Source organism: Trachurus trachurus (genome assembly GCF_905171665.1).
Source record: "Trachurus trachurus genome assembly, chromosome: 18".
Classification (NCBI taxonomy): domain Eukaryota; kingdom Metazoa; phylum Chordata; class Actinopteri; order Carangiformes; family Carangidae; genus Trachurus; species Trachurus trachurus.
This window is the reverse complement of record NC_139909.1, coordinates 7502679-7528334: the sequence shown is the minus strand read 5'-3', so window position 1 is coordinate 7528334 and position 25656 is coordinate 7502679. Positions and strand designations below refer to the sequence as shown.

At 40.2% G+C, this 25656-nt stretch overlaps 2 protein-coding genes across 8 annotated transcripts; one reads left to right on the top strand and one right to left on the bottom strand.

The window, feature by feature from the left end:
• Positions 1–3509: 3509 nt before the first annotated feature.
• On the bottom strand, positions 3510–9532 carry LOC311001841 (sialoadhesin-like; the record flags this gene model as incomplete). Its single annotated transcript, XM_083993020.1, has 4 exons — positions 3510–3751; positions 5080–5343; positions 5981–6250; positions 9511–9532. The coding sequence occupies 4 exons, from the start codon at positions 9530–9532 to the stop codon at positions 3585–3587; spliced, it is 723 nt and encodes a 240-aa protein (XP_083849146.1). The 3' UTR covers positions 3510–3584.
• On the top strand, positions 9089–25531 carry LOC311002103 (NLR family CARD domain-containing protein 3-like). 7 transcript variants are annotated; one of them, XM_083993337.1, is made up of 17 exons: positions 9089–9200; positions 10911–11252; positions 11359–11391; positions 11487–11539; positions 11660–11708; positions 12060–12516; positions 15917–16034; positions 16255–16359; positions 16551–16646; positions 17370–17465; positions 17556–17660; positions 18254–18333; positions 18681–20478; positions 20606–20779; positions 20994–21167; positions 21397–21443; positions 22790–25531. In XM_083993337.1, exons 7-17 carry the CDS (start codon positions 15922–15924, stop codon positions 23320–23322), a joined length of 3321 nt encoding a protein of 1106 aa, XP_083849463.1. In that variant the 5' UTR covers positions 9089–9200; positions 10911–11252; positions 11359–11391; positions 11487–11539; positions 11660–11708; positions 12060–12516; positions 15917–15921; the 3' UTR covers positions 23323–25531. The 7 variants fall into 7 exon arrangements, with proteins under 7 accessions (XP_083849463.1, XP_083849462.1, XP_083849460.1 ...); XM_083993336.1 differs by having other exon boundaries at positions 12056–12516; XM_083993334.1 differs by lacking the exons at positions 9089–9200; positions 10911–11252; positions 11359–11391; ... (1 more) ...; positions 11660–11708; positions 12060–12516 and adding an exon at positions 13959–14014 and having other exon boundaries at positions 15920–16034.
• Positions 25532–25656: the final 125 nt, after the last annotated feature.

Here is a 25656-nt window from a genome sequence, read left to right as displayed (position 1 = left end):
AACAAGTGTTTTTATGTCTTTTACAGAAGCTGTTGCTGAGCCAGAACCAGAACAAGAGACACCAGAACCAGGGAGACCAGAACCAAAGGGTCGGGGAAGGATCGGCCTCTATGTTGAACTGACTGCAATAGTTATACTACTCTGTTATATACAGCTACATTTAATCAGAAAGAAGAGAAGCACGTCCACACAGCTGCAGTCTGTCCAAGAACCAGTCCATCAGATCTAACTGTCCTCTGTCCTAACACAGTGTGTTTGGAAGTATCTGGTGTGTGTTCACTGAGGCCATGTGGAGCAGAGATGTGTTGAGTTGTTTTCCTCGATGTAAGAGGCCGAGCTAAAGCAGCTAGAGTCTCTGTCCTCTGGCTACAGTTCAGGATCTGACAGCTTGAGTTTGGTCACAAAGTGTTTTAGGTTTGACTTTAAACTGTGTTGCAGCTGCTGTCAGTGTAAATACCGTTTCTATTTAATGAGAAAAATCTAAAATCTAAAAATCTAAACTTCTAGAAAGTCACCCAGCAGCGAGCTCAGATCTCAAACTCTGAACCTACATAACACCTTCATGTATTCTAACAAGGTGCAACTTAAAGAGACAGACACTTTTTTTCTCAAACTACAGAGCTTTTGCTTTTTAAGGCCTAAGAATCACAGGTTTCAATCAAATTGTACCTTTTTTGACGAAAGTTGGTGGTTATCAGAAAAAAAAAGTACTAATGTTCTAATGCACTAAACTACTAAAACCTCATTAGATTTGTAGCTGAGACGTCCACAAACTGTTCAGTCTTTGTTTCTTTGCTCCCATCCAACAGCTTTTCACTGGATTATAATCATTGTTTTTTATCATTAAATCTTATCCCTCAGAATGTTGCTGAATTAATTTCAATGCAAATTAAATGTTCCACTTGAGTATAATTTCAATCTGCTGTAAATAAATCCTGATTGATCTGAGTAAAGTTGTTCCGACTCTTCTAAGTGGTGTTAACACTTAACACTTAAAACTGTAAACCACAATCCAAAACAGTTCACTCCAGAACCTGATGGAGTTTGTCTGCTCAGCTCAGACTGTCAGAGACACTCTTGTTGTTTTGTTTTGTAAAAAAAAAAGGATGACACCAGAACTCGGTGCAAAGCTTCGCTGTTTCCTCTGAGGCGACATGAAGCCACAACAACAGAAGTCAGGAACCTCTTTTAGAGCTGAAGAAGACTTTCTGATCAGAGGTGAAACGTCTTCGACCAACCAACAGACTAGAGAAGTCCAGTTGGTTTCAACTCAGCACTTTCAGTTCTTCAGTGTTCAGACTGGTTCAGGTTTTTATGTTTGGGTGTATCGACTGTGACGCAGTAAACCTCAACCTCAGTGACATAAAAGCTCAGCTTCTCAGACAGCCGATGGGAAACTGAACCCGCGGTAACGCCTGAACTTCCTCTTCAAATAGGCAGCGATAGACTGTTTGGTCTCAGTCATTGTTCAGAGCTCTGATCGTCTGCTGTGATAGAAGCCCCCGAAGGTAACTTCAATGTTATTGTATTGTATTGTATGTTATGTTTATCTTTTGTTTGTCCTGATTAGATGTAGGAACCTGAAGCAGCAGGTGTAGAACAGATGTTGTAATGTGACTTGTGTCATTTGATGTGATGTGAGTCTGATTGTTCAAGGTCAAGGTCACATTTATTTCTAGTAGAGCACATTAAAAACACTTTTACTGAGTAAGTAACACTTAAATACTAAAATCACATCCAAAAAGTAGTAGAGAATTGTAGCCGACACAGGTTCAAAAGTCTGGGGGGAAAAAAAGTGTTTCCAACGAAGATTTAAGCCGCTGCGAAGGCCTCGTGTGTTTGTGAGATCTCAGTGGTTCAATGACACAATCTCAAATGGGCTGATTATTTTCATTATCGATGAATCTTTCTACTGTATTATTTAAACAATTAATCAATTAGTTGTTTGGCTGATAAAAAATGTCAATCATTGTTTCCCAAACCACAAGATGACGTCCTCAAATGTCTTGTTTTGCCCACAAACAAAAGAGAGACTCAGTTTATTGTCATAAAGGAACAAAGAAACCAGAAATATTCACATTTAAGAAGCTGAAATTAGAAAATTTGGACTTTTTTTTCTTAAAAAAACTACTCAAACTGATTATTTGATTGTGAATCCTCAGAAATTGTGAGAGAACCGTCTCAAAGAGTCTAAAGACACTACACATTCATTAACTAACTACAGACCTCAGATAACTGATTGTTTGTTGGAACCACTGAAGAACATCGTGTTGTTGTTTTTTGTTCAGAAACCAATATAGTGGTTTGTAATGTGTTTCAGTGAGTGTCTTTCTGAGTACATTGTGGGAAAAAATATTGTTGCATGCAAACTTAAGGCTTTCAGTTTCCAAGGAAGTCAACTTCAACTTGTAAACTTCATCTAGTAAGTGTAATAGTTTCAGTAGTGGTATAGTTTAGTATGAGAGTGGTAATCTCACTAGTTTATTCTGTAGTGTGAACTATAGGTGACCGTATAGACATTGGTTGTATTTGCATATCTGTGCCTCTGTACGTTTCTGCAGTACGACCTGTGATATTGATGTTTCCGATATGAGAAACCACAACGAATGAAGTCAGAAATAGCAGCCAATCACTGCAAGTTATTGGTCCGTGACTGACACTAGAAAAATCTGATGTTAAAGAACGGTCCATGTTTTATAACGTGAATGATCCTGTTACCTCCAAATCTTTGACCAGGAAATGTGTTCACTAGTTTCCATCTTTGAATTCATTGACCATGAATGTGTCCCCAACTACATGTGAGGAAATATTAGTTAAAAAAAGCCTAATTTGTTCAGTTCTCAATAGGGCATCTATATGTGGAGGCTGGTGCATGAACACATGTTAAATGAGACAAAAATAATAATTAGAGGCGTTTAAATACTGACACACACACACTGCGTATTAATAAACACTCAAAACTGCCATAAATGTATGCAATAACACTGTATAGTTATAACCCATTAACTGTTCTGCTTAAAAATTCAGAATAAAAGGGAGGAATTAATTATCACTCGTATTCAACATAAGCATCTGTGGCAGTGAGTGAGAAAGTCCAGCAGGTGGCAGCAAACACTAATATACATGAGTGTGGACAGTGGACATTAAAACAAGACATTTCTCATTTTGAAAGTTATTTAAAATGAATACAGTGAGCCGTTTCTTTAATCTTTAATTTTGATCAATGGGTAGATATTTACATTGATAAACGTTAGTTTTGACCCGACCACTGCAGTCACTGAAAAAGTACTGATACAGACTTTTAACTACATGATAAAACACACAATAACCATTCATTAGAGCTATGTCTTTTCAATGTAGAGATGAAATTTGAATGCATATGATGTGTGGTCGTCAGAAGAAAATTAACAACAAAGAGAAGATTTTTAAAAAGAAAAGAAAAAATGTTTTATATACATACATACATATGTACACAGCACAGTGAGCTAAGTCCTTTAAGAGGAGCCTTCATATACTACAGCCTATAGCCTATCAACATATCAACCATCATATGAGTTCAGATCCAGACGCACACATCCAGGGCCTTATTGATCTCGCTCTTCATAGATGTTGCTCTGATCTCCAGAGGACTTCCTACTTTTAACCCACTCTCTGTAGACTCTCATAGATACTACGAACAACACAAAGTACGTGGTGATCAGCACGACGGTACAAACCAGCCTGGGCAGAGACATGAGGGGAGGAGTCTGAGCTGAGAGAGACAAAACAAACAAAAAATCAAGGTTCATATTAAAGCTCCATATGAAGGTAGATGTTTGTGTTACAGCTCCATACGGTATAAAGGTAGATGTTTGTGTTAAAGCTCCATACAGTATAAAGGTAGATGTTTGTGTTAAAGCTCCATACAGTATAAAGGTAGATGTTTGTGTTAAAGCTCCATACAGTATAAAGGTAGATGTTTGTATTAAAGCTCCATACAGTATAAAGGTAGATGTTTGTATTAAAGCTCCATACAGTATGGTAGATGTTTATGTTAAAGCTCCATACAGTATAAAGGTAGATGTTTGTGTTAAAGCTCCATACAGTATAAAGGTAGATGTTTGTGTCAAAGCTCCATACAGTATAAAGGTAGACGTTTGTGTTAAAGCTCCATACAGTATGGTAGATGTTTATGTTAAAGCTCCATACAGTATAAAGGTATACGTTTGTGTTAAAGCTTCACACAATATAACGGTAGATGTTTGTTTGACATTGAAGTTGAATCCCATTGGCTACCATTGACAAAAATCATTAACTGCAATAAGTCCCTCCCTGGCGTTGGGACGACCCTTTCAGGATGTCTTTAAAACCAGATGCAAGGACTTGCTGTGACTTTGTGATGTCACAACAAAAGCCACCTGGACCCACCATCCAGCACCATCAGCCAATCAGAGCCTCCTCTCTCCTGAGAGAGTGAGGTAAGACTACATTTGTTGGTTTCTGGCTCTTAACAACACAAATAGGGTTCATCTGGATTAACACTTTAAATTAAAATATAAGACAAGTATAAAATATGTCTCCTTTAAAGGGACAACGAGGAGTTTTGGAAAGCAAAGTGTTTTCATACTACATTTACCATGAGCCTCCGAGCGCACGGTGAAATTCTTGGAGTCAGAGGTTCGAAGACGATCAGATACCGTCGTAGTTCCGACCATAAACGGCGATTCGGCGGCGTAATTCTCATGACCCGCCGGGCAGCGTCCGCAAAACCGAAAGTAAGGAAACGCTTGTCGGCTCGCCCAGCATTTCCACCATTAATAAAAATAACAAAATAACGATAGAGACAAAACGATATATTTATCGAAAATGGAGCCAGTAACAAGTGTGGGTAACGTAGATTCATCCACATTAATGTGAGACTTTTTTATAACCAAATACAAACTCCTCGTCCCTTTAATGGAGGTCTGTTTGTTACTTTTGTAAAAGTTTGAAGCAGTGGTTCAACGTTTTTGGCCTCTGACCCCAGAAATAAGTGTAGCTAAGAAGATAATGATAATAATAACAACAGTGTGGCTATGTGGGTAATGTGTTGAAGCAGACCTCTGCTCACAGCCAGCCAGCTCTGCGGTGACTGCGTTTTGGTCGGGTGTTCACACTTGTAGAAACCTTCATCAGAACTGGAGACTGACGACAAGGTCATGGTTCCTGCGGGGTAGGTCCCAACGAAAACACCGTCTTTGTAGAAGTTTGCAGAGAAGTCGGATGTTGGTTTGCTGGCGTCGTCTGGTTTGTAGGAGCAGAGCAGCGTCACTTCAACACCGTCTGTCACAGGAAGAGCAGGACTCTCCAGGATCACAGTTCCCTCTGAAAAAACAAAGACCATGACAGCTCAAGATACAATCGGCGTAAATTTACTTGAGTACTGTACTTAAGTACATATCCAGAGGATTTGTACTTTACTTGAGTATTAGATTTATTTGGTACTTATTACTCTTACTTGAATACATTTCCAAGACAAATACGTCATCCCTCCCCATAAGGATACCGCCAAAGTAGCCACGCTCTCAACTGCGTTTGTCAACTCAGAACTATACTGCGAGTCGTGAAAATTACAATTGCTGTCCTCTTATATAACATTGTGTTTCTAAAAGCAAGCACATCAGGTGGTTTCAAAGAGTTAATTCTCAGAAACAAGAGTTAAAAGCTCCTTAAATTCATTTAGAAAAAATTATAGTAATTCATTGATGTGAAAAATAAGAAATTTACTCTTACTCTTACTTAAAGTAAATTTAAAAGCATGTACTATTGGATACTTAAGTATCTTTAAAAGCAAGTACTTTTTTACTCTTACTTGAGTAACATGTCGATTGAGCTATTTTTACTTGTAATGGAGTAAATTTTGACCAGTAGTATTTGTACTCTTACTCAAGTACTGGGGTCGAGTACTCTCTGTCCATCTATGGCGTCAAAATAACCACTAAAAGATCGAGGTTGCGTTTACCGGTGACGGTGATGTTGATGGTGTTGCTGCACTCGCCGCGCTCAGACTGACACCAGTACACTCCACTGTCCAACGGATAGGTATTGTCGATGGTGCAGGAGGTCTTATCGGCCAATCCCCAGCCGGGCTCGCACGGCTCAGAGATCTGAGAGGAGGTGTTTCTCCTCAGAACCCAGACGCCTGTGAAGTCTTCAGGTGCGGTACAGGTCAGATTGACGGGGTCGTACCAGAAGAACTGTTGCCTGTTTGGATGGATCTTCAGCACGGCCACTGCAGGGTCAAACAGTAAAATTACTTGAACTGAACATGAAGCTTTTTGTAGCTGTAGAAAAGCCGTTATAGGGATAGTGATTGTCAATGGATACCAACTTTCTTCGTCCAAAAAGACACACCCAAAAACGTCCAAATACCTCCATAGTGCTCGTCTGTAATGTCCCTTTTGTATTGAAGCCCCGACATGAGAAATTGTTCAGAAAAAAATTAAATAAGTCTATATTTTAAGCTTGTTTGTGGCAGAAGCTCCCAGTGTCTCAGTTCACTGTTCTTCCTGTGTCCGTGCAAATCTCGCGTGATTTGCACTGACCGGCGGCACAATTTCTCATGTCGGGGCTTGAAGACAAGAGGAACATTACAGACGAGCAGTGTGGAGGTATTTGGATGTTTTTTGGTGTGTCTTTTTGGACGAAGAAAGTTGGTATCCATTGACAACCATTATATGGACAAATACTGCTGCACTGACCCCCTGTAACTCAGAGAAGGCACGGAGGACTCTGAAAATTCTCACAGCTCTTAGTCAACATGAGGGTGAGTAGATAATGAGTGAAATTTGAATTTTGAGTGAACTATCCCTTTAATGATGCTGTACCTGCTGTAGCTGCATTGGTGACCCTATAAACACATCATGCCAGGAATTTTGATACCATCCCAGGCAACAACCACCAGATTCAGGCACACAAGACTAAGTTAGGTTGGGTGCTGAATATTAGAGTGCAAAATAATAAAGCAAAGGCTCCACTTTCAATGCATGCTGTCATCACGTCCGTTGAATAACATCCGCCCACACACACCTTAACTAGCTCTTTGTTTTAGGATCTGCAGAAGAAGGTAGTAGTAGTAAACCTTTATTTAACCAGGCAAGAATTATTCTTATTAGGGCAATGCCCTGGTGGGAGGTGAAAGACCTCCTAGGGGCAAGGGAAAGGGGGAGTATATAGACAATAAAAGCACATATGACAACAGTAACACAAGAGAAAAGAAGAATAGAGACAGTAGGCCTAACATATAGCAATGACATACCACAAAGTAAGAGTTAATTTGACGTACAGTGACATACAACAAGTTATGTAAGACAGTGATACTAGACAACCATAAAAAGGAGACAATACAGAATAAGTATAAGTAAGTACCATTCACTTGACTCAATGACACTCAGACGTCAGTCAAAAAATCTCTACTTCCTGTTTGCAGCCACATCAAGAAATGGTTTGACTTGAAGAGAGGCAATGGAGACTTTGATTTAAATGAACCTTTTCAAACTAAAGTCACATGATTCACTGCATCATTTATTTGTATCCTGAGCCAGATCCACAACATGTTTGAATGCACTAGTTGGAAACTAAGCAGGTAGAAGTGAAAGAAGTAGCATAGTGATTTCCTCCTGCCTCCTAAATCCCAACTAAATCAAAACTGTTTAAAAAAATTGGACAAAGAAAGAAAGATAAGAGAAGTTATTCTTAAAATAAAAGTAAAATGGCTCACAAAACATTAGACAGAGCGAGGTGATCTCCATCTTGTCCCGTCGATTCAAAGTCACCCAGCAGCAGATGTCTGTCTACTTCCTGAGCTCATATCTCAACATATGAACCTATATAACACCTTCATGTATTCTATGCAAGGTGCAACTTAAAGAGACAGACACTTTTTTCCCCCCTCAAACCACTGAGCTTTTGCTTTTCAGGCATAGAAATCACAAGTTTCAATCGAATTGTACCTTTTTTGACAAAAGTTGGTGGTAATCAGAAAAAAAAGTCTCTAATAACAATTGCACCAGCACACGTCCAGTACCTACAGACTTGCATTTTGCTTTCTAGAAACATGATCTGTTCTGTTTGATGGTTTTATACCAGGGAGTCCAGAAATGATGACTCTTGTCAGACTGAAGGACCAGCTGAAGGGTCATGATCAACATTCTGGGCTGAAATATTTGGTTGAACCAGAAGCACCAAGAGTGGCACTTCCTCTAATAGCCACTAGGGTGACGCCCATTTTAAAATGTCCAACAGCTGTAAACATGTTCACATGTGAGTTTTAGTCTCTATGACAAATTTCTGGGGCAAATAAGTACTGCAAATAACATCATTGTAAGCCAGTAGTTATTGAACCTTTATAGGATGTGTTACTGTTGACTGACGATACCCTCCTTTATGTATAAGCCTCAACAAAGGAACTGTGAGAGCTTGGAAATGATCAGCAAAAAAGAAATGCCACCACCTCGTTTTTTTTTTTTTTTTTTTTTAGCCAAACAGGCAACTGTTATACTGAAACTTAAAAAAAAAAAAAAAACTTCAAACACACAAATTCACACCTACAGATGCACAAAGACCATAAAGTGAAGCACAGGAAACTAATAGAGACACCAACCCCCCTAGCTACCTGTCTGTCTGTCTGTCTGTCTGTCTTTCTGTTTGTGTTTATGTTTTGATTTGTTTAAACACTATGACGTCCGTATGACTCACATGGGAAGGAGTGTTTGTGTGAGTTGGTAAACAGCAGAAGTTGTAAGTGAAGTGAAAGTAAAATAGAGTATTTGACATAATTCACAGTTGAGATTTAGAAACAGCATGATGAAACAGACACCGCCCCAGAGTGTCTCCATAGCAGCTCAAACTCACGTATACCTCTACAAGTTCAGAGTGAGATCATCAGATAGACTGTGCTGTTCTCTCCACTGTGACTAAACTTCCTATACTATTCTTCACTTAAGAAAAGTAAAGTTCATGTAAACTGTATGAGATCTTACATCATGGTTGAGTATTTTGTTGACTCCTCCTTTCTATATCTGGTGATTTCATAGTGTTTCCTGATTGGTTTGACAGACAACACAGACGACACTGTGACTATATGTGACTACAGGCGTTAGATCATCAGGACATGCCTTGGACATCGACAGTCTTCTCCTTCCTCCTCCTCCTCCTCCTCAACTGTCCAGTGATATTAACAGGTAAATTAATTTATTACTTCTCCATCACCGTCTGGTTACGTTCACTCCTGATAACTAGATTTATGTGACTAGATTTATGTGACTGCCGGGTGGAAGGATTCATTCGCAGACTATTCCTTCAAATGTGAATTCAAATGGCCAATGCAGTCTTCAAAACTACGTTGAAAATTGCCAAATTTTCACATAGAATTGTGGGAAATGCACAACTTTCTCTTCTGTTCAGTCTGTTTTCAGTTGATTTTTTTTTTTTTTACCTTTGAAAAAGCCTCAAAAATATATTTAAAAAAAAGAAAATGCGGCTGAAGGTCACAGTTAGAGCACGTGGCCGTCATCGTCCCGAGGAAACCCCATAGTGCTTAGTCACGAACCACCCAGCGCTTCATCAACTATCTGTGGTTTTAATGTTATTAGAATGAAAATATGAATCTTTACACCTGAGTTGTTCTCAACTGTTGCATCAGAGCGTAACCTGGAGCACTGAGGTGAGACAGAGGGGAAATGTCTGTGCTGAGGTTTGGGTTAACTGCGTCTGACAAGTCACGTAACCATAACCCCAAGTATAGCTACAGGTGCTTGAGAAAAAGAAAAAGAAACAAAATGAAACAAAGAGGCAAATGAGTTAAAAAAGAAAATGATACAAGCAAAGGTAATGAGACTGTGGTCACAGTGCAGTGTAAGATGTGAAGCCCGAGGCCCGACCCGAGTCACAACCCGTGGGTCCGGTCGGGTTTGTTGGGCCGGCCTGAGCCGTTGAGAACTCTATGTATAGTGGGGCAGATAAGCAAAATGATTTGGCCCCTCCACCAATGATCCTGCTCCACCCAGCTGCCCCTTCACCATCGGTCCTGCTCCATCCGGCGCCCCTGCTCCATCTTTCTTTCTTTTTTGTGTCATTGTCGTGTGAGCTACTGGACTAATTTGAATTTCCCTCCTAGGGAGGGAAAGTATTCTCTACTCTACTTCTCTACTCTAAAGAGCCTCCAAAAAGTGAAATTTCCATAATTTGTCCCCTTTAACCCTAGAACACTAACGTCGGGTGATTTTCACCCATGAAATTATTGTTTCATAATTTTCATTATGTTGCTGTTGTCTGAGTTTCATGGGTCCCTGGGTACAGTAGCTTCATACTGCTCACTGACGTCATTGAAGGTAGGCATGTTTCCCTGCTCCCATCCCTAGTTTTTTCAGCAGGCACATGTTTCAGCATTTCACCCGATGTTAGTGTTTATGTATCTAAATCTGGCGACCGTTTCTGGTGATGCTGAAAATGTTTCTTTTTTCTTTTAACTCGACCAAATAAGGCTCAAATGTCCCACAAATGGGTGGTCTGAAGGACAAAGTCCCAGCTCTATTAGTTTTTTTTTTAAGGAAGTTTTTGTTAGAAAAACAAAAAAAATCAAAAATTTTGGACATTTTTTATAGGGTCACCATGATACCTTTTTTTCATTTTGTGAAACATTGTATAGTGGAAAATTAAGGAAGTGTACTTCAATTTGCCATGTATTGTTGTATTTTAATATACTTTGGTGAGAAATATTTTTTTATGGGTATATTATATTGGGTAAAAAATACCCGGCGTTAGTGATGATGTTACTTTTTGTAACGTTTGTGTTCTAGGGTTAAGCTACTGTTTGCTGACCTCTTGGGGCCACCGTAGTGAATAGCCACGCTGGCCTACGCCACATGTCTGAAAAACTATTTCTGTTTTAGGACAGCATGAGGTGAAAGGTCCAGCAGAGCCGGTCAGAGCCTCGGTGGGTCAGGACGTGGTGCTGCCGTGTTCTCTGGAGCCTCCGGTGGACGCGTCCACTCTGACAGTGGACTGGAGGATCAACGACAACATGGTCCTCGTGTACAGAAACAAGAGGGACGATTTAAATCTGCAGCATAAGGACTTCAAGAGCAGGACGTCTCTCTTCAAGGAGGAACTGGTCAAGGGAAACGTCTCATTAAAACTGTCCTCAGTCCAGAAGACAGACGGAGGAACCTACAGCTGCCACGTTCCCGGACTCACCGGCCCGCTGAAGAAAGTGGAGGTTGAGCTTGTTGTAGGTAAGAACAGTAAGAACTTTTCTCAGCTTCTTCTAGATGTAGCTGATGTGATTTTTTTCCCCTGTGTATTTGTGTATGATATTTATTACATTTTATATTTCAACAGAGGACAACGTGTCAAAGACTAGAGATTCTACCCGTGAGTAAACACAGTAGAATACAGTCAGATCAGTTCTTCTCCTTCAATCTCAGAACTGACGGTTTGTATTTTTGGGGTAATTTCACCTGTTTCAGCCTCACCTGACGGAGACGCTACGGAGAGAAACAGTGCTACAACACAAACTTCAGTGAGTAAATTTTGTTCTCTCCTTTATAAAACTATGCGAGCTAAATATTTCAATATTATTTTGATTATTATTGTATTTAATGAGGAATTTGATCAATCTTAACATCTTTATCCTCTCTAGGTTCTCATCTTGCCCTCGGTTTTGGCCCTGGCAACGCTGTTATACACATGTGAGTGGTGGATGTATGTTTCCTTATTTGTGTTTAACCACTAGGTGGGGCATTATAAAAGCCATATACAGTAGGTAGTGTGTAAATCAATGGGTCACAGCACTCAAAGAGAACCACATATCTTTCTATGCATTGAACACGTCCGAAAAGTTCTTCCTATCTACACGCAAAAGATCAAAACGACTGTACACATTAATTTCCCCTACAGAGTTAGTAGAAATCGGTCATCAGTGTGCACAATAAATAAATTATAAACTTGACAGTGAACTGGATTTGTTAACACTGAACTTCTTAATGAGCAAAAGTCACTCATGTGAAACTTACAAATTATCCATTTTGTTGTTTAGGTAGAAGGAGAAGAAGAAGACCCAGACCAGAGCGCAGAGAGGAATAGGATGGACATTAATGATATAAGTGTGTAAAAAAACAACAACCCCAAAACCCCCCAAAAACCCCCAATGGCTGGTGGCTGTGCAATGTGACTATGTTTTTAACTACATATCTATCTGTCCATTGTGGAAATATCTTCATATGTCAGTGACAAGTCGACTTCCCTGGTGCTGTACATTTCACACAAACTCTAATTCTAAGGTTTGTACAATAGAAAGAAACACAACAGGAAGGGAACTGTTGGTGCCGTCAACCAATCATATTTTAGATGAATAAAATATCATTATTTAATTGTGAGGAAGTACTACAAGCAGGAAGCAGGAAGGTTGAACACTCGTAGTTTTACTGACCACGAGTCTGGAAACCCCCTGGGACACCCACACTCTTTGGAGCAGCAGAAAGGTATTTTCTCATCGAAGTAAGTTCTAATTCATGATTTACTCATGATTTCTACTGTTATACCCGAATGTGGCGTCCTCTACTTAGTTTCTGTGGGTTTTTTTTTCTTCTATTATTGTGTAACTAATATTTGTCTGAATGATCAGTGTGTGTCTGTGCACAACAATACTCAACTTAAACATTAGTTTAATTTAGTTTAGTTTATTATTACAGGACAGTGTACAATACCATTAATAAATTTTAGAACAAAGAAGAGATGGTTGTACCAGATTTAGCCACTAGGGCTAATTTCCATCTGTAGTCCCAACATAATGTATGGCTGTTGTATAGAGGACAGAAATGGACCAAGACTGTTTACACAAGTCAACAAGTCAACACTGCGATTGCACAACTCTCACACTGTGATACTGTACAAATAAGGGAAGCAAAGAGTGAAATTAGAGAAGTTGTGTTTCTTGAACACATGGCGATACCAACTAAACCACGTGTGTGTCCGAGGTGAGAGGAAGTGCTGCACACAATGGAGGGAACACATTTTAAGTGCTGATATCAATGTGCCTGTTATTTCCTGTTCTTTATGATGACTCCTAACTGGATTTGAAAGATCAATCAATACAGATCCATATGTTTTTAATCACATCGCATCACAAGTGTAAAATGAGTTTTTCTGTTGTTGCTACAAATATGTTATATGCCTTGTCCTTGTGAATCTCTGTTAGTATGCCACTTCCTGCTTTGTAAATATATATTGTTTTAATATATATGGTTAGATATAGGCTAATAAGTAATATAGCACATGCTACTTGTGGTTTGGAGCATGAGGTATGTATTTATTCTTTAACTTTTTGCTTGTCTAATGATTAAAGTTGGATTTAGTGTTTTTTTTTTTTTATCCATGTCAAATGTTGGATTATGCTCACATGTTTCACTCTCTTCATTCGTCTACTGACTGTGGGGAGTTTTTATGTCTGTATAGAAGCATCTACTGAAAAGAGAACTGGACACTAACCTGAAGGGAGCAGGCAGAGCTCCACCCAGCTTTGAGTTAGACCTCATTTAGGTCAGATGTGAATGCTGCTGCCTTGAACCCTGATGAAGGAGGCAGAGGCCAAAATATGTTGGTTTCTATGTAAAAAATAAAGGCTTTTTAATGTTTACACTAGAAGAGTAGCCTTGGTTCTATGTCTGCACATGTTAGTGATGAGCAGGTGCGTCATCCTACATTGAACAGTGAAGACAGCGCATGCCTCAGGACGTTGAAGTCAGTAAAAGGGTTTTGGTCAGTTGACAGAATTTGTTTATCCGTTTCTAACTGGTGTCCGTGGTGGACATAAGATAAGCAGTGACGACGGTCACGCAAAGCCTGTGATTGGACGGTTCAGTGTGTCATGACTAATGGCCGTTCAGATAAAAGTTAAGTTGAGGCTAAACATACATGATGCACATGTAAAGCAGGTCAAACTGCTGCGTACCTGCTCTTTACCTGAGTGAAAACATGATGCAAAGGGAACTTCAGGGTAAGTGAAGCCAAGGCCAGAGCATGGTGCTGACACATTCTGTGCATTTCTTGGGTTTTGCAGATTGTTATTTAGATGCAAGGGCTAAAAGTTCATATGATGAGAGAGAAAAGGAATGGGGACACAGTTGAGGAACTACGTGGGCGGCCGAGGGCCCTTGTTACTAACCTTTAATATAAAATATACGTGTAGCAGTGCAGCGTTTGGTTCAGATAGACCCCCACTGTGGTTTCATTTCCTGTAGGCCTACATTTGACGGCAAACTGTCACAGAGCACAGCAGAAAGAAGTGGTTTTATCAATGAGAGCAAAAGAAAAGCTTTGAGAAGTTGAAGCAATAAGGATGATTGATTCTGAGACAATTTGTTTGATTTAAACATTTCTATACTGAGGATGTAAACATGCATTTAAATATTTTTGAAAAATGTAATCTGAAACTGAATAAGTAAATTCACATGATCAATTTTCAACCCAATTTCAGTGTATGAATACATTGAAATGTGCAGCTCTGATGGAGTCACTGCACTGGCTCTTGTTCATTTTTTCATCCACTAGGTGTCACTAAAGCTCCATGATTAGACGCAGCAAGGTGGTAACAAGTGACGCAGCACTGTTGGCAGCTGCAGTTTTAGTGTTTTAGTGTGTTTATGTATTCAAGTAAAATTCAGGGATCCACTCATACTGAACAAGAAACAGATCATTAGGCCTACTGTCCTCCATGAGAGACAACGCCTCAGTGTTGGAGCTCTCGCACTACGGAAGTAGCCTACATAAAGTCCTACATAAATGCCATTAAATTACTCAATTCTCCTCCTACATAAACTTTAAGATACACTTATCTTCCTCATGTATCCCTGTTCATGTTGTAGCAGCTGCAGAGTGTGACTGGTATTATCTTTTACTTATTTCAAAACTCCTATTGTTCGTGTGTTATATAAGAATTGAAACCGAAAGTAAACCCACGAGGGGAAGGGAAATCCCATGTTCGGGGGTTGTTTTGTTGTGACTGAAAAAAAAATTGTGACTCATTGTGTTGCCTATCTGAAATCCGTGGGGAAGTGGTCGTTTAAAAATGCAGCAAAGAGCGAAATGAGCTAAATATAAACGTAAGTAACCGTTTATTACGCAAGTCACAACGGGGCACGCAGAATGCTCCGTGTTTCTGTCGCTGTTGCCCGAGTCTGCAATGTCCGTTTTGAGGATGTATCCGACATTTTGAATATAAGTGCGTAGCAGCGTCAAAAGGAGCGCGATTAAAAATAAAAGAGAGAAAACGTTTTTTTTCCTCGATAAAGTTCGTTTTTATGTGTTGGATAAACGAGCTCTTTGGTTAAGTGGTAGTTCTTCTGTTGTCAATACTCTCTGTTGTCGGTATTTCCTGGGCTCATGTGGTCTGTGCTCTGCTGTAAATACCTCGAGACACGTTCAAGAGCGTAAATAAACAAAAGTCCAAGAAGCGTGGTGACTTTATTTATTTTTTTGGTGGTTTTACACACTACACACATTTTATGGGGGAATGATCTGAGTTCATTCCCACCCCCTATGTATGGCTATTAACGTAATTGTGATTATTATAGTATCTTATTATAAAGAGTGATATTCTTTCTCTGGTCTTTTCTTTATGGATATCAAAAAGGTTTAGATTTAACCAAATTGGGAGATTAAGTTTGTGGGAGAAGAATAGCCTATACGATCTCGAATTTAAGGTGGTTTAATCTTATGGTGTGATCTCTTTGTCATAACATGAAAACATAAATTATAAATAGGCTATCTGTAGCTAGGCAGACTCATAAACTGACACTAACCAATAGAAATTACAGACAGAGTGAAAACAACTGCCATTTTCAGAAAATTCCTGTACAAACCTTTTACAAGTTTTTTTTTGACTCCCATTGTTTTGTAGCAGAGATGGCAAAGAGGAAGAGGAAGCGTCCTCCCCCAGGGAAGGCCAGTGCTCCATCTGTGACACCTGACAAACCGCCCGATGAGACGATTGTCCCCATCACAGAGAAACCAGACAGGTAAATTCAGCCAGTTGTAGATAAGCAGGGTGTGACGTCTTCAACAAGCTGCACAAGCACAAAACAAAGTAGATACGTCACTGCAAGAAACTGTAAAGTCTGTTTATATTTAAAATGTCCTGTTATAGTTATCCTTTTAAATGCTCATTGTTCTCAAACTTTAGCGATCTCTCTGAAGAAATGGTTGACAATAATTTAATAAAATAATCTCTCCTCTTAGTTCACAGATGAGAGCAGGTGGTTCCACAAGTCCCAGTGTCCTCTCCATGAAGAGTGATAAATCCAGGGGCATGCCTTTAAACTTTGGTCTTGAGGAGCCCAGACGGTAATTCTCTAGAATTAAAGTAGGCTATCCTTAAAAGGAGTTGACAGAGCTAGACACGGGTTCATCTGCCAGCCACACAGTCATACTGTCAAACTCCCATTTATGTATTAATGAAAAGTGACCGTATATGAAGTAAATGACCATAACCTTCTGAAGAGATGATAAATAAATACAATAATCTCTTCTCTTAGTTCAAAGAGGAGAGCAGATGGGTCTACGAGTCCCAGCATTGTCTCCATGAAGAGTGACAAATCCAGAGGCATGCCATTAAACTTTGCTGACAGACGGTAATTCCACATTTTGTGTTTTTAAATGAATACGTGTGTTGTATGCCTGTATAAGTCGACCCTGTGATAGATGGGTGACCAGTCCAGGTTGTACCGCACCCTCAACCCATGTCAGTTGGTACAGGCACCGGCTCCCCATGACACTGCATGGATAAGCAGTCATAGGAAATAGATGGATGGATGGGTGGACAGAAAGATGGATGGATGGATGTAGCCTCAAGTGGCCAGTTGAAAAACTGTATTTTTTTGCAGGCAAAGAGGGCACTGTCCTTTACTAGCTGTTCATTTTTAGTCAAGTTCTTAATCTGTTGTGGGTGTAAATTAGCCTCGTAAACCCGCCTCTCCCGGAACTGCATTTCATTTCATTCTGAGGGAGAGTCTGGCCTCATCCCCATTCTAAGCGTCTGGGGTGGGCGGGAGCGGGGCGGGAGTAGTAGCGTTGACAGACAACCCCATTCAGCCAATCAGCAAGTTGGTGTAGTGACGGGGCTTTGCACCAGTCGGTCCCTGATTGGCCAACGTGCTGTGTCAATCACAGCGGGCGACGCTGATTGGCTCGGCCTTCTGAGGGTTTCAGGCCAAACGCTTACAACGGGGATGAGGCCAGACTCTCCTTCGGAATGAAATGAAATGCAGTTCCGGGAGAGGCGGGTTTACGAGGCTAGGTGTAAATGACCTCTCTCTGAAGAGATGATAAATAAATACAATAATCTCTCCTCTTAGTTCGACAGGAACAGCAGATGGGTCTACGAGTCCCAGCATTGTTTCCATGAAGAGTGACAAATCCAGAGGCATGCCATTGAACTTTGCTGTCAGACGGTAATTCCATTTTGAAATCAGTGTAGTCTCAAATGGTAATGCTGCTTTGTTCTCACGTATGTTTTCAACCTTTGACCTGTTTTTCAATAGTTCACAGAGGGGAGCAGAAGGGTCTACGAGTCCCAGCATTGTCTCCATGAAGAGTGACAAATCCAGGGGCATGCCTTTGAACTTCAGTGATAAGAAGCATGAACAGTAAGTCCTCATTCTGTATGTTAAATAATAAATAATGCCCATGAACACCAGGTTGATCTGCGGCTCTAAATTGTCTTAAGTTTTGCCATCCCTTATTACTAACAAGTCAATATTCACCCCTACTGGCTTAACTTAACTCAGCACAACTGGAAGACCATTTCACTTGATCACAGCATTATAGCCAGCATCTTTGGTTCTTTGGCCTGCTCTCCCTGCCTTTCCTCGCACCAGAAGCTGCCCCCTTCATCAGCTCTTGTTAACCATTTCTATGTTTTCCATATTCTGTGTTATAAACTGTTTTCTTGTCTGTATGCAACATCTATTACACGTCTGTCCGTCCTGGGCGAGGGATCCCTCCTCTGTTGCTCACCCTGAGGTTTCTCCAATTTTTCCCTGTTAAAAGGGTTTTCTATGGAGTTTCCTCAGTCGATGTGAGGGTCTAAGGGCAGAAGATGTTGTTATGAGGCTGCGAAAGCCCTTTGAGACAAACTGTAAAAAAAAAAAAAAATTGCCTTGCCTTGCCTTCTTTATGCTGTTAAATGCCATTCTCAATGCATTGCTTTAGAGTTGGTGTTTTGTTGCTGTGCTTACAGTGAGGGGACTGCAGGGACATCCAGCCATGGACTGTTTGGGGAGGATCGGAAGTGTGTAAAGAAATTCAGAACATTTTCTGGTAAGTTTGAATACTGCAAGCAGTATTACTATTATTACAATCAAGACCAGTAACCATTAGTGTTGTGCTTTTTAATTGTTTTGTGCTAGGTTGTCTGGGCTTAACTGATGATTTTTTTTTGCATCAAAAGTGCTTACTCACCATTTAAATGAGACAATCAACCAGATTAACCCATACTGTATATCAGATTATGTAATGTACATTTGTTAAAGTCATTAAAAAGACTTTCAATAACAAAATCTCATTATGTCAAGATTTTGTGTAGTTTTGCATGACCACGCTAAAATATTTGAAATGAACTATACATGTATTACTGTAACTTGCAATCATGCATTTGCTTGTTACAGGGGACAGTCGTCTTTTGGAGGCAAAGAAGAATCTTAAAGAAACAATGCAAAATAAATTTGCCTCAACCTCTGAAGGTATCGGTGGCCAACAGACTTCCCTGAACAGCATCTACACAGAACTTTACATCACCACAGGGGAGAGTGAAGGGCCACATGATCAACATGAGTTCATACACCTACAACACAAAGTTAAGGAACAGTCACCGTCAAAAACTTCAGTCAACCTCAGTGACATCTTCAAACCTTTGCCTGGCCAAGAGAGACCCCACAGACTAGTCTTGACAACAGGAGTTGCAGGCATTGGAAAATCCTTTTCTGTGCAGAAATTTGTTCTTGACTGGGCCGAGGATAAGCAATACCAGGACATTGATTTTGTTTTCTGTCTTGCTTTCCGAGAGATGAATTTGATTAAAGATACAAAAAGCTTTCATCAGCTGCTGACCGACTTCCACCTTGCACTCTGCAGTTTCAGAGATTCAACTGAGTACACCAAAACCAAGGTTCTGGTGATCCTGGATGGTCTGGATGAAAGCAGATTTCAACTGGACTTTAAGAATAATAACACAGTAACGTCTGTCAATGAAGTTACATCTTTGGATAACCTTGTGGTAAACCTGATCCAGGGTAACCTTCTCCCCAATGCAAAGATCTGGATAACTTCCCGTCCAGCAGCAGCCAATCAGATCCCTGCAAAGTACATCGACATGGTGACAGAGATCAGAGGGTTCAATAAGTCACAAAAAGAAGAATATTTCAGAAAGAGATTTAGTGATGACTTGGTTCTTGCTGAGAGAATCATATCACATATCCAGTCTTCAGTGTGTCTCAACATCATGTGTCAGATCCCGATCTTCTGCTGGATTTCTGCTGCGTTATTCCAGAATGTGTTCAGTGGAGATGAAAAAGCTGAAATTCCTCAAACTCTGACAGAGATGATGGCACATTACCTGTTTGTCCAGACTAAAGAAAGAAGCAGAAAATATGACAAGAAGACAGAAGAAAACGTAGAGAACCTTCTGAAGACACATCGAGAATTTCTCCTAAAACTCGGCAAACTTGCATTTGTTCATCTGCAGAAGAACAACCTCATCTTCTATGAGGAGGACCTGCAGGACTGTGGCATTGACATAAAAGAAGCATCTGTCCACTCTGGATTTTGCACCACAGTTCTTAGAGAAGAAGAAATCTTCTCTCAGAGAAAGGTTTTCTTCTTTGTTCATCTGACCGTACAGGAGTTCTTTGCAGCGCTCTACGTCTACGACTGTTTCACAAACAAGATGACTTCACAAACAACAGAGCTCAGCAAGTTTCTTGATCTGAAGGACAAAAAACACACTTTACTTGATCTTCTAAAGAAGACAGTTGACAAAGTGTTGGAGAATGAGAACGGCTATCTGTCCTACTTCTTACGAATGCTTTTTGGCCTCATGGTTGAAGCAAACCGGAGAGTCCTTCGGGGTCTGTTGACATCACCAGTTGATATCCAAGATACCAACAAAAAAATCTTGACTTATGTCAAATCCATCCGAAGAAAGGGCATCTCTCCAGACAGTTGCATTATCCTCTTTCAAACCATGGTTGAGATGAGAGACCAGAAAGTCAAAGATGAGATTACTGAGTATCTGAAGCAATCAGATCGTTCAAAAACCGAGCTGTCTCCCCTGTACTGCTCTGCTCTGGCCTACATGCTGCAGATATCAACAGATGATCTGGATGTATTGGACTTGAAGAGCTACAACGCATCAGATGAGGGTCGAAGACGGCTGATACCAGCAGTGAAGAGCAGTAGAAGGGCAGTGTAAGTTAACTTTGATTATCATAGGTTTGTAAGGCTTTAACCTTAATACATATTATATTTAGCCCATATTTTCAAACAGTTGTACCTCATTCTTTATCATATTATAATCATTATCCTCCGCCCTTAGTCTAGCAGACTGCAAAGTGACTACAGAGTGGGTTGAACACCTGGCCTCTGGTCTCAAGTTCCCTGACACACCTCTACAAGAGCTGGACCTGAGCAACAATGACCTGGGAGATGAAGGAGTGGAGCAACTCTGTGAAGGACTGGCGACAAAATGTTGCAGACTGGAGAAACTGAGGTGTGTATGTGCACAACAAATAATGTACCATAATGTGAATGGGTACAAGACTTCAACCTGTTATAAACTGAACATCTCTGTGTTTTCTAGGGTACTAAAGTACCTGTTGGGCTGTTCTCACTGTTCCACTTAGTTTACTTTCATTCAGGGTTGCAAGAAATCTGCTGTGTCTGATCTTCTGAAAGCCAATTAACCAAACACTGTGTTTTCTCAGTTTGTCAGGTTGTATGGTCACAGAGACTGGCTGTGCTTCTCTGGCTTCAGCTTTGAAATCCAACCCCTCCCATCTGACAGACCTGGACTTGAGCTACAACCATCTTGGAAAATCAGGAGTGAAGTTACTGTCAGAGTTAATGAAGGACCCACAAAACAAGCTCAACAAACTCAAGTAATTATATTCCCAGCCATGTTTGAGATGGCATCACCATAAAAATGCACAGTGAGCATGTGCTGCTGTTTATTTGAGTAACTAACTAGTTACTAGTAACAATAGATGTGTGCTCTAGATTTATTGTGGAAAGATCTGTACCTCTGATGCACTGACAGCAAAGGTTTTTGACAGAAACACAGGGTCAGTTGCATTGGTTAAGATTTTAACAAGTACCATTTTCTTCCAGTGTTGCCCATGGAGGGGAACACAGAATGAAACCAGGATTCAAGAAATGTAAGTACACAAAACAGCTCAAAGTCAATGGATCTATGCAGGTTTTCGGAAATCAGTAGTTATCCAGACTTTTTGAATTTCCACAAACTTAACACTGCATTGGACTAAAATGTTTTTCCCCTAATACACGACAGCCACACACAACCATGTCTGAATTGTGAGTTGCTCTCGCAAGGCCAAACATTTCTGTCACTAATCCATCCATACATTTTTTTTATACGAAGAATCCTGGCGATTCCTCCTTGAGAGATGGCACAAGGCCAGTCTATTTGTACAGGCTTACCCAGCCATAAGAGGAACAAATAGAATATATTTTCAACTCACTCACTCCTCTAACAGGAAAGCATAAAAAACAACAACATGCAAGTGACAACACACAGGTTAACTCTTTCGCGACCACACTAATTCCTCAGCACATCCGCTCAGGACCACATGTTTTTGGCTATTTGTTTACCTTTTTCTCACGTCGAACCGAACTCTGTACATCACCTAGAAACAAACGGTTTTCACGTGGTTGAAGAGTGACTTTCCAACATGCTTCTCGAAAAAACGGCGAGTTTTTCCGCCGTTTCGTTCGTGAGTACGAAGTAGAAGAAGAGAGCTGGGTTTCTCCAAAAACGGAGCTCCCGCTCTAGTTTCAGAGAAAAACACACTTTTGTGTCAAGTGGCAATCTGCTCATTTTACCGGTACTCTGCAGTGTGGCGTCTCCCAAATCATTTCTACGGCTAAATAAATATATTTGTAGGCAAATCTGGGGGGTGTGGCAGCCTGGAGAGCAGCGGTGCAACGGTGTGGGTCTCTGGCCGCAGCGCAGCAGCTCCGTGACACTGCTGTGTGACTGGCCGGCGATGAGTGCTCTGGGGCAGGGGCGGACGGTCACAGCCCCCGCTGCAGAGCGCCCGCTCCGCTGCACCGTGAAAACAGCAGAGATAACCGGCTTTCAGATCCGAGTCTCCAAACCAGAAACGTTTGTAACAGCACCGGAAAAACTCGCCAGATTTGTCGTCGGTCGCTTTTGTCAAAAGTTGCCAAGAGGGTTTGGAAAGTCGCCAGATTCAGCGAGAAAGTGGCAACACTGTAGCCGACAGCCGACAGCGCTGCACGCTGCCCCCAGAGCAGCATTCAAGGAGAACGATTACTCAAACAAAACCAAGATCACACAGTTTATAAAAAACATTATGTTTTGATTTTAGTTTAAAAAAAAAACGGTTTTGACGAGTTTACTCGTCAATGGTCGTGAACGTTCGGCAGGCTGTGACGAGTTTACTCGTCAATGGTCGCGAAAGAGTTAAGGGGATGATCCCTCTCTTTGAAGAGACTTGAAATTGTGTTTTCTTACCTCCAGATGCCCGTAAGCTCACTTGGGATCCCAACACAGCCCACAAGAACCTCTGTCTCTCTGATGAGAACAGAAATGTGACCTGGGTGGAAGAAGAACAGTCATATGCTGATCATCCAGAGAGATTTGATCCATGGCCACAGGTGTTGTGTGAACAGAGTATAGAAGGACGCTGCTACTGGGAGATTGAAGTCTTGGAGCCCTTCAACATCGGGGTAACGTACAGGAGCATTGACAGGAAAGGAGATGTTGATGATTGTAAGCTCGGACAAAACAAGAAGTCTTGGAGTCTTGCTTGCTGTACTCAAGGTTGTTTTGTTTGGCACAACAAGGAGCGTATCGATGTATCTTCCCTCTGCTCACGCTCCAGACGGGTGGGGGTGTACGTAGATCAGCCGGGTGGTATTCTGTCCTTCTACAGAGTCCTCTCTGACAGTCGGGTTCGCCTCCATACCTTTAAACCAACATTTGATGAAACCCTCTATCCTGCTGTTGAACTACGCACTCATTCCTCTGCATCTTTTTGTAAGCTAACGTGAACATTTCACTGCATCAGTTCAGAAATCACACTAGATTAATTGCTCTATAAAAAGGCAAATTTGAAGACAAGACTCAGACAGTATTATTTGGCAGCTTAGTTCCCACCTAAACTTTCAAGCACTTGACACTTTCACCCATGTTAAAAATATTGGTGTAATTGTGGATGAAGAGCTTAGTTTCAGTGACAACATCAAAAATGTGACCATTTTGATATCTAGCATAACAAGAATAGACTCTGAATATATTTTTGTACCGTTCAACAGGTTTTTAAGCTATACAGAAGCTGGTCAGCTTGTGGTGTCCAGAGTTAAAACCAAACAGGCTTCAACTCTCCACTACCTTCATTTAAGCTTTCACTTTATTTTGATATTATGTGTTTTTACATTGTTTTCTTGGCATGTGATATGTATGGGAAAGGATTAGGACCACTGTAAAAAAAAACTCTGTGAGTTTAGACTGAGTAAGTTCTGACTTTTTCTTAGAAATCTGAGTTTAAAGTCAGAACTCACTCAGTCTAAACTCACAGATGTATTTGCACAGTCAGAAGTGCCTGGTATGTTCTTTACTGTGTGAGATTTAAGTTGCAGACTGATATAATTCTTTGAACCTATGTGCGTTTTTGAGTATTGTTATACAGAATATACAAGTTTTACAATTCAGTTTTAACCCTAGTGACGTTTAGCCTTTTAGTTTTGTACAGTAAGTAATTGATTGACTGTATTTTCCCATATTGCAGATGTTACGTGATTGTAGTACAAAGTGCTTAGTTTAGATAACTTTTAAGTGTGGTATACTGTAGTACTGATGTAAATTGGTGTGTGGCATTGTTTCAATGTTTTCAGTTAAGTGAGCGGAAGAATTTGTGTGTTTATTAACCGTGACAGAATGTTTTTCCCCATGTCTCAGGCCTTCTGCAAACAAAAACAAAGACCAATGTTCATTTTGTTTCATGCAGATACATCTCTGTTTAGACTTTTAGTTGCATTAATTGCAATGGCAATGGAAAGTAACACAAAAGTAATACCTGTTTAAGTGTCTTTTTTGGGCTTAGGTGTCATACTACATTTCCAGTGTTAACAGCAGTTTCTGGACAGATTGTAGTCAATGTGGTCAATACAGCTGATGTAAATAATATAGTTTCAAACATTCCTATGATGAGTCTAATAAGCCCAACATCCACATTCCACACACTCATGAGAAACTTTATCACAGTACAACTGCACTTTTTTCGTCAATAATTTCAAATTTTCTACACTATCAGTATAACCTTACTACTCTCTACCTGACATCTTATATTCTAAACATTCCATTTATCTATTTTTATTATAGAGTAGAAACAAATGCCCATAACAGAGCAAGAATACAGCTAAATGTTAATGTTATAATGCTAACATACTCACAATGACAGTGTTAAAATGCTATTTAGTTGGTATGTTTATCGAGTCAAAGTTTGCTAATTAAAACTGAACACAAGTACAGGTGAAGCAAATATCATTACAATGCAAAGGTTTGAAGACAATAGAATAGACGTTAAACTAACTACAATACTGAAATGCATTTTACCTCCATTTATCCAAGCATATTACACACTGTTTGTATTCAGCAATTTAATTTAATCTGTTCATAACAGAAGAGGCTGTGACCAAAGTCAGAGTTCACATCCTTCAGACTTCTTCAACCCGTGAGAGAAAAACCAAAATGTGTCGGTTGGGCCCATGGTGATTTCTTCTGCGTCACCCGCAGTGCTTACCATTACCATTTCACCTATAAACCACGACAAGACATTCTTAATAAAAACTTGAGGGTTTTAAGACCCTTGTTTGTCTCAGTTTTACCATTAGCTACTGGCAAAGGTGAACCCAGGACTTTATTGAATTCAGTAATAATGGAAGAACTCACCGGTTTGATTCTTCAATGTCCAGGAAAACAAGGCTACATTTGGAGGAAGCTTTAAAATAAGTTTGCTTGTTGCTCTTCAGATGCAGCCTCTGAAGGATTTGGCCTCTGAATTGTGACACAGCTGATGTATTTTCTCAATAATGTTGTTTAAGGTCTTACATTAACCTCACAAAGCCAGACCAACAGGTTAAAAAAAAAGTTTCTTTGAGGTCAAACGTTTGTTTGACTTCTTTGAGACTAACTGTTACAAAGTGTTTTATACAATGTTGTGTATTTTCTTATCTCAATAAAGTAATAAAAACATTTAAACAGTGTGGGGGTTTATTTAATCATTCTCTCTTTCCACCAAATAAATGGTCCTATTCAAACTGTGGACAAACTTGATGATGAGCGAACCAAACCCTAACCCTTTTTAATTATGTTATTATTTTAAT

Bases quoted from the DNA above. Each gene is read 5' to 3' on its own strand.
- LOC311002103 (XM_083993334.1), top strand. From the start codon at position 13,993: ATGATGCAAAGGGAACTTCAGG. The intron at 16,360-16,550 runs GTAATTCTCTAG...CTCTTCTCTTAG, and splicing joins GGTCTTGAGGAGCCCAGACG to TTCAAAGAGGAGAGCAGATG. The intron at 21,168-21,396 runs GTAATTATATTC...ATTTTCTTCCAG, and splicing joins AACAAGCTCAACAAACTCAA to TGTTGCCCATGGAGGGGAAC.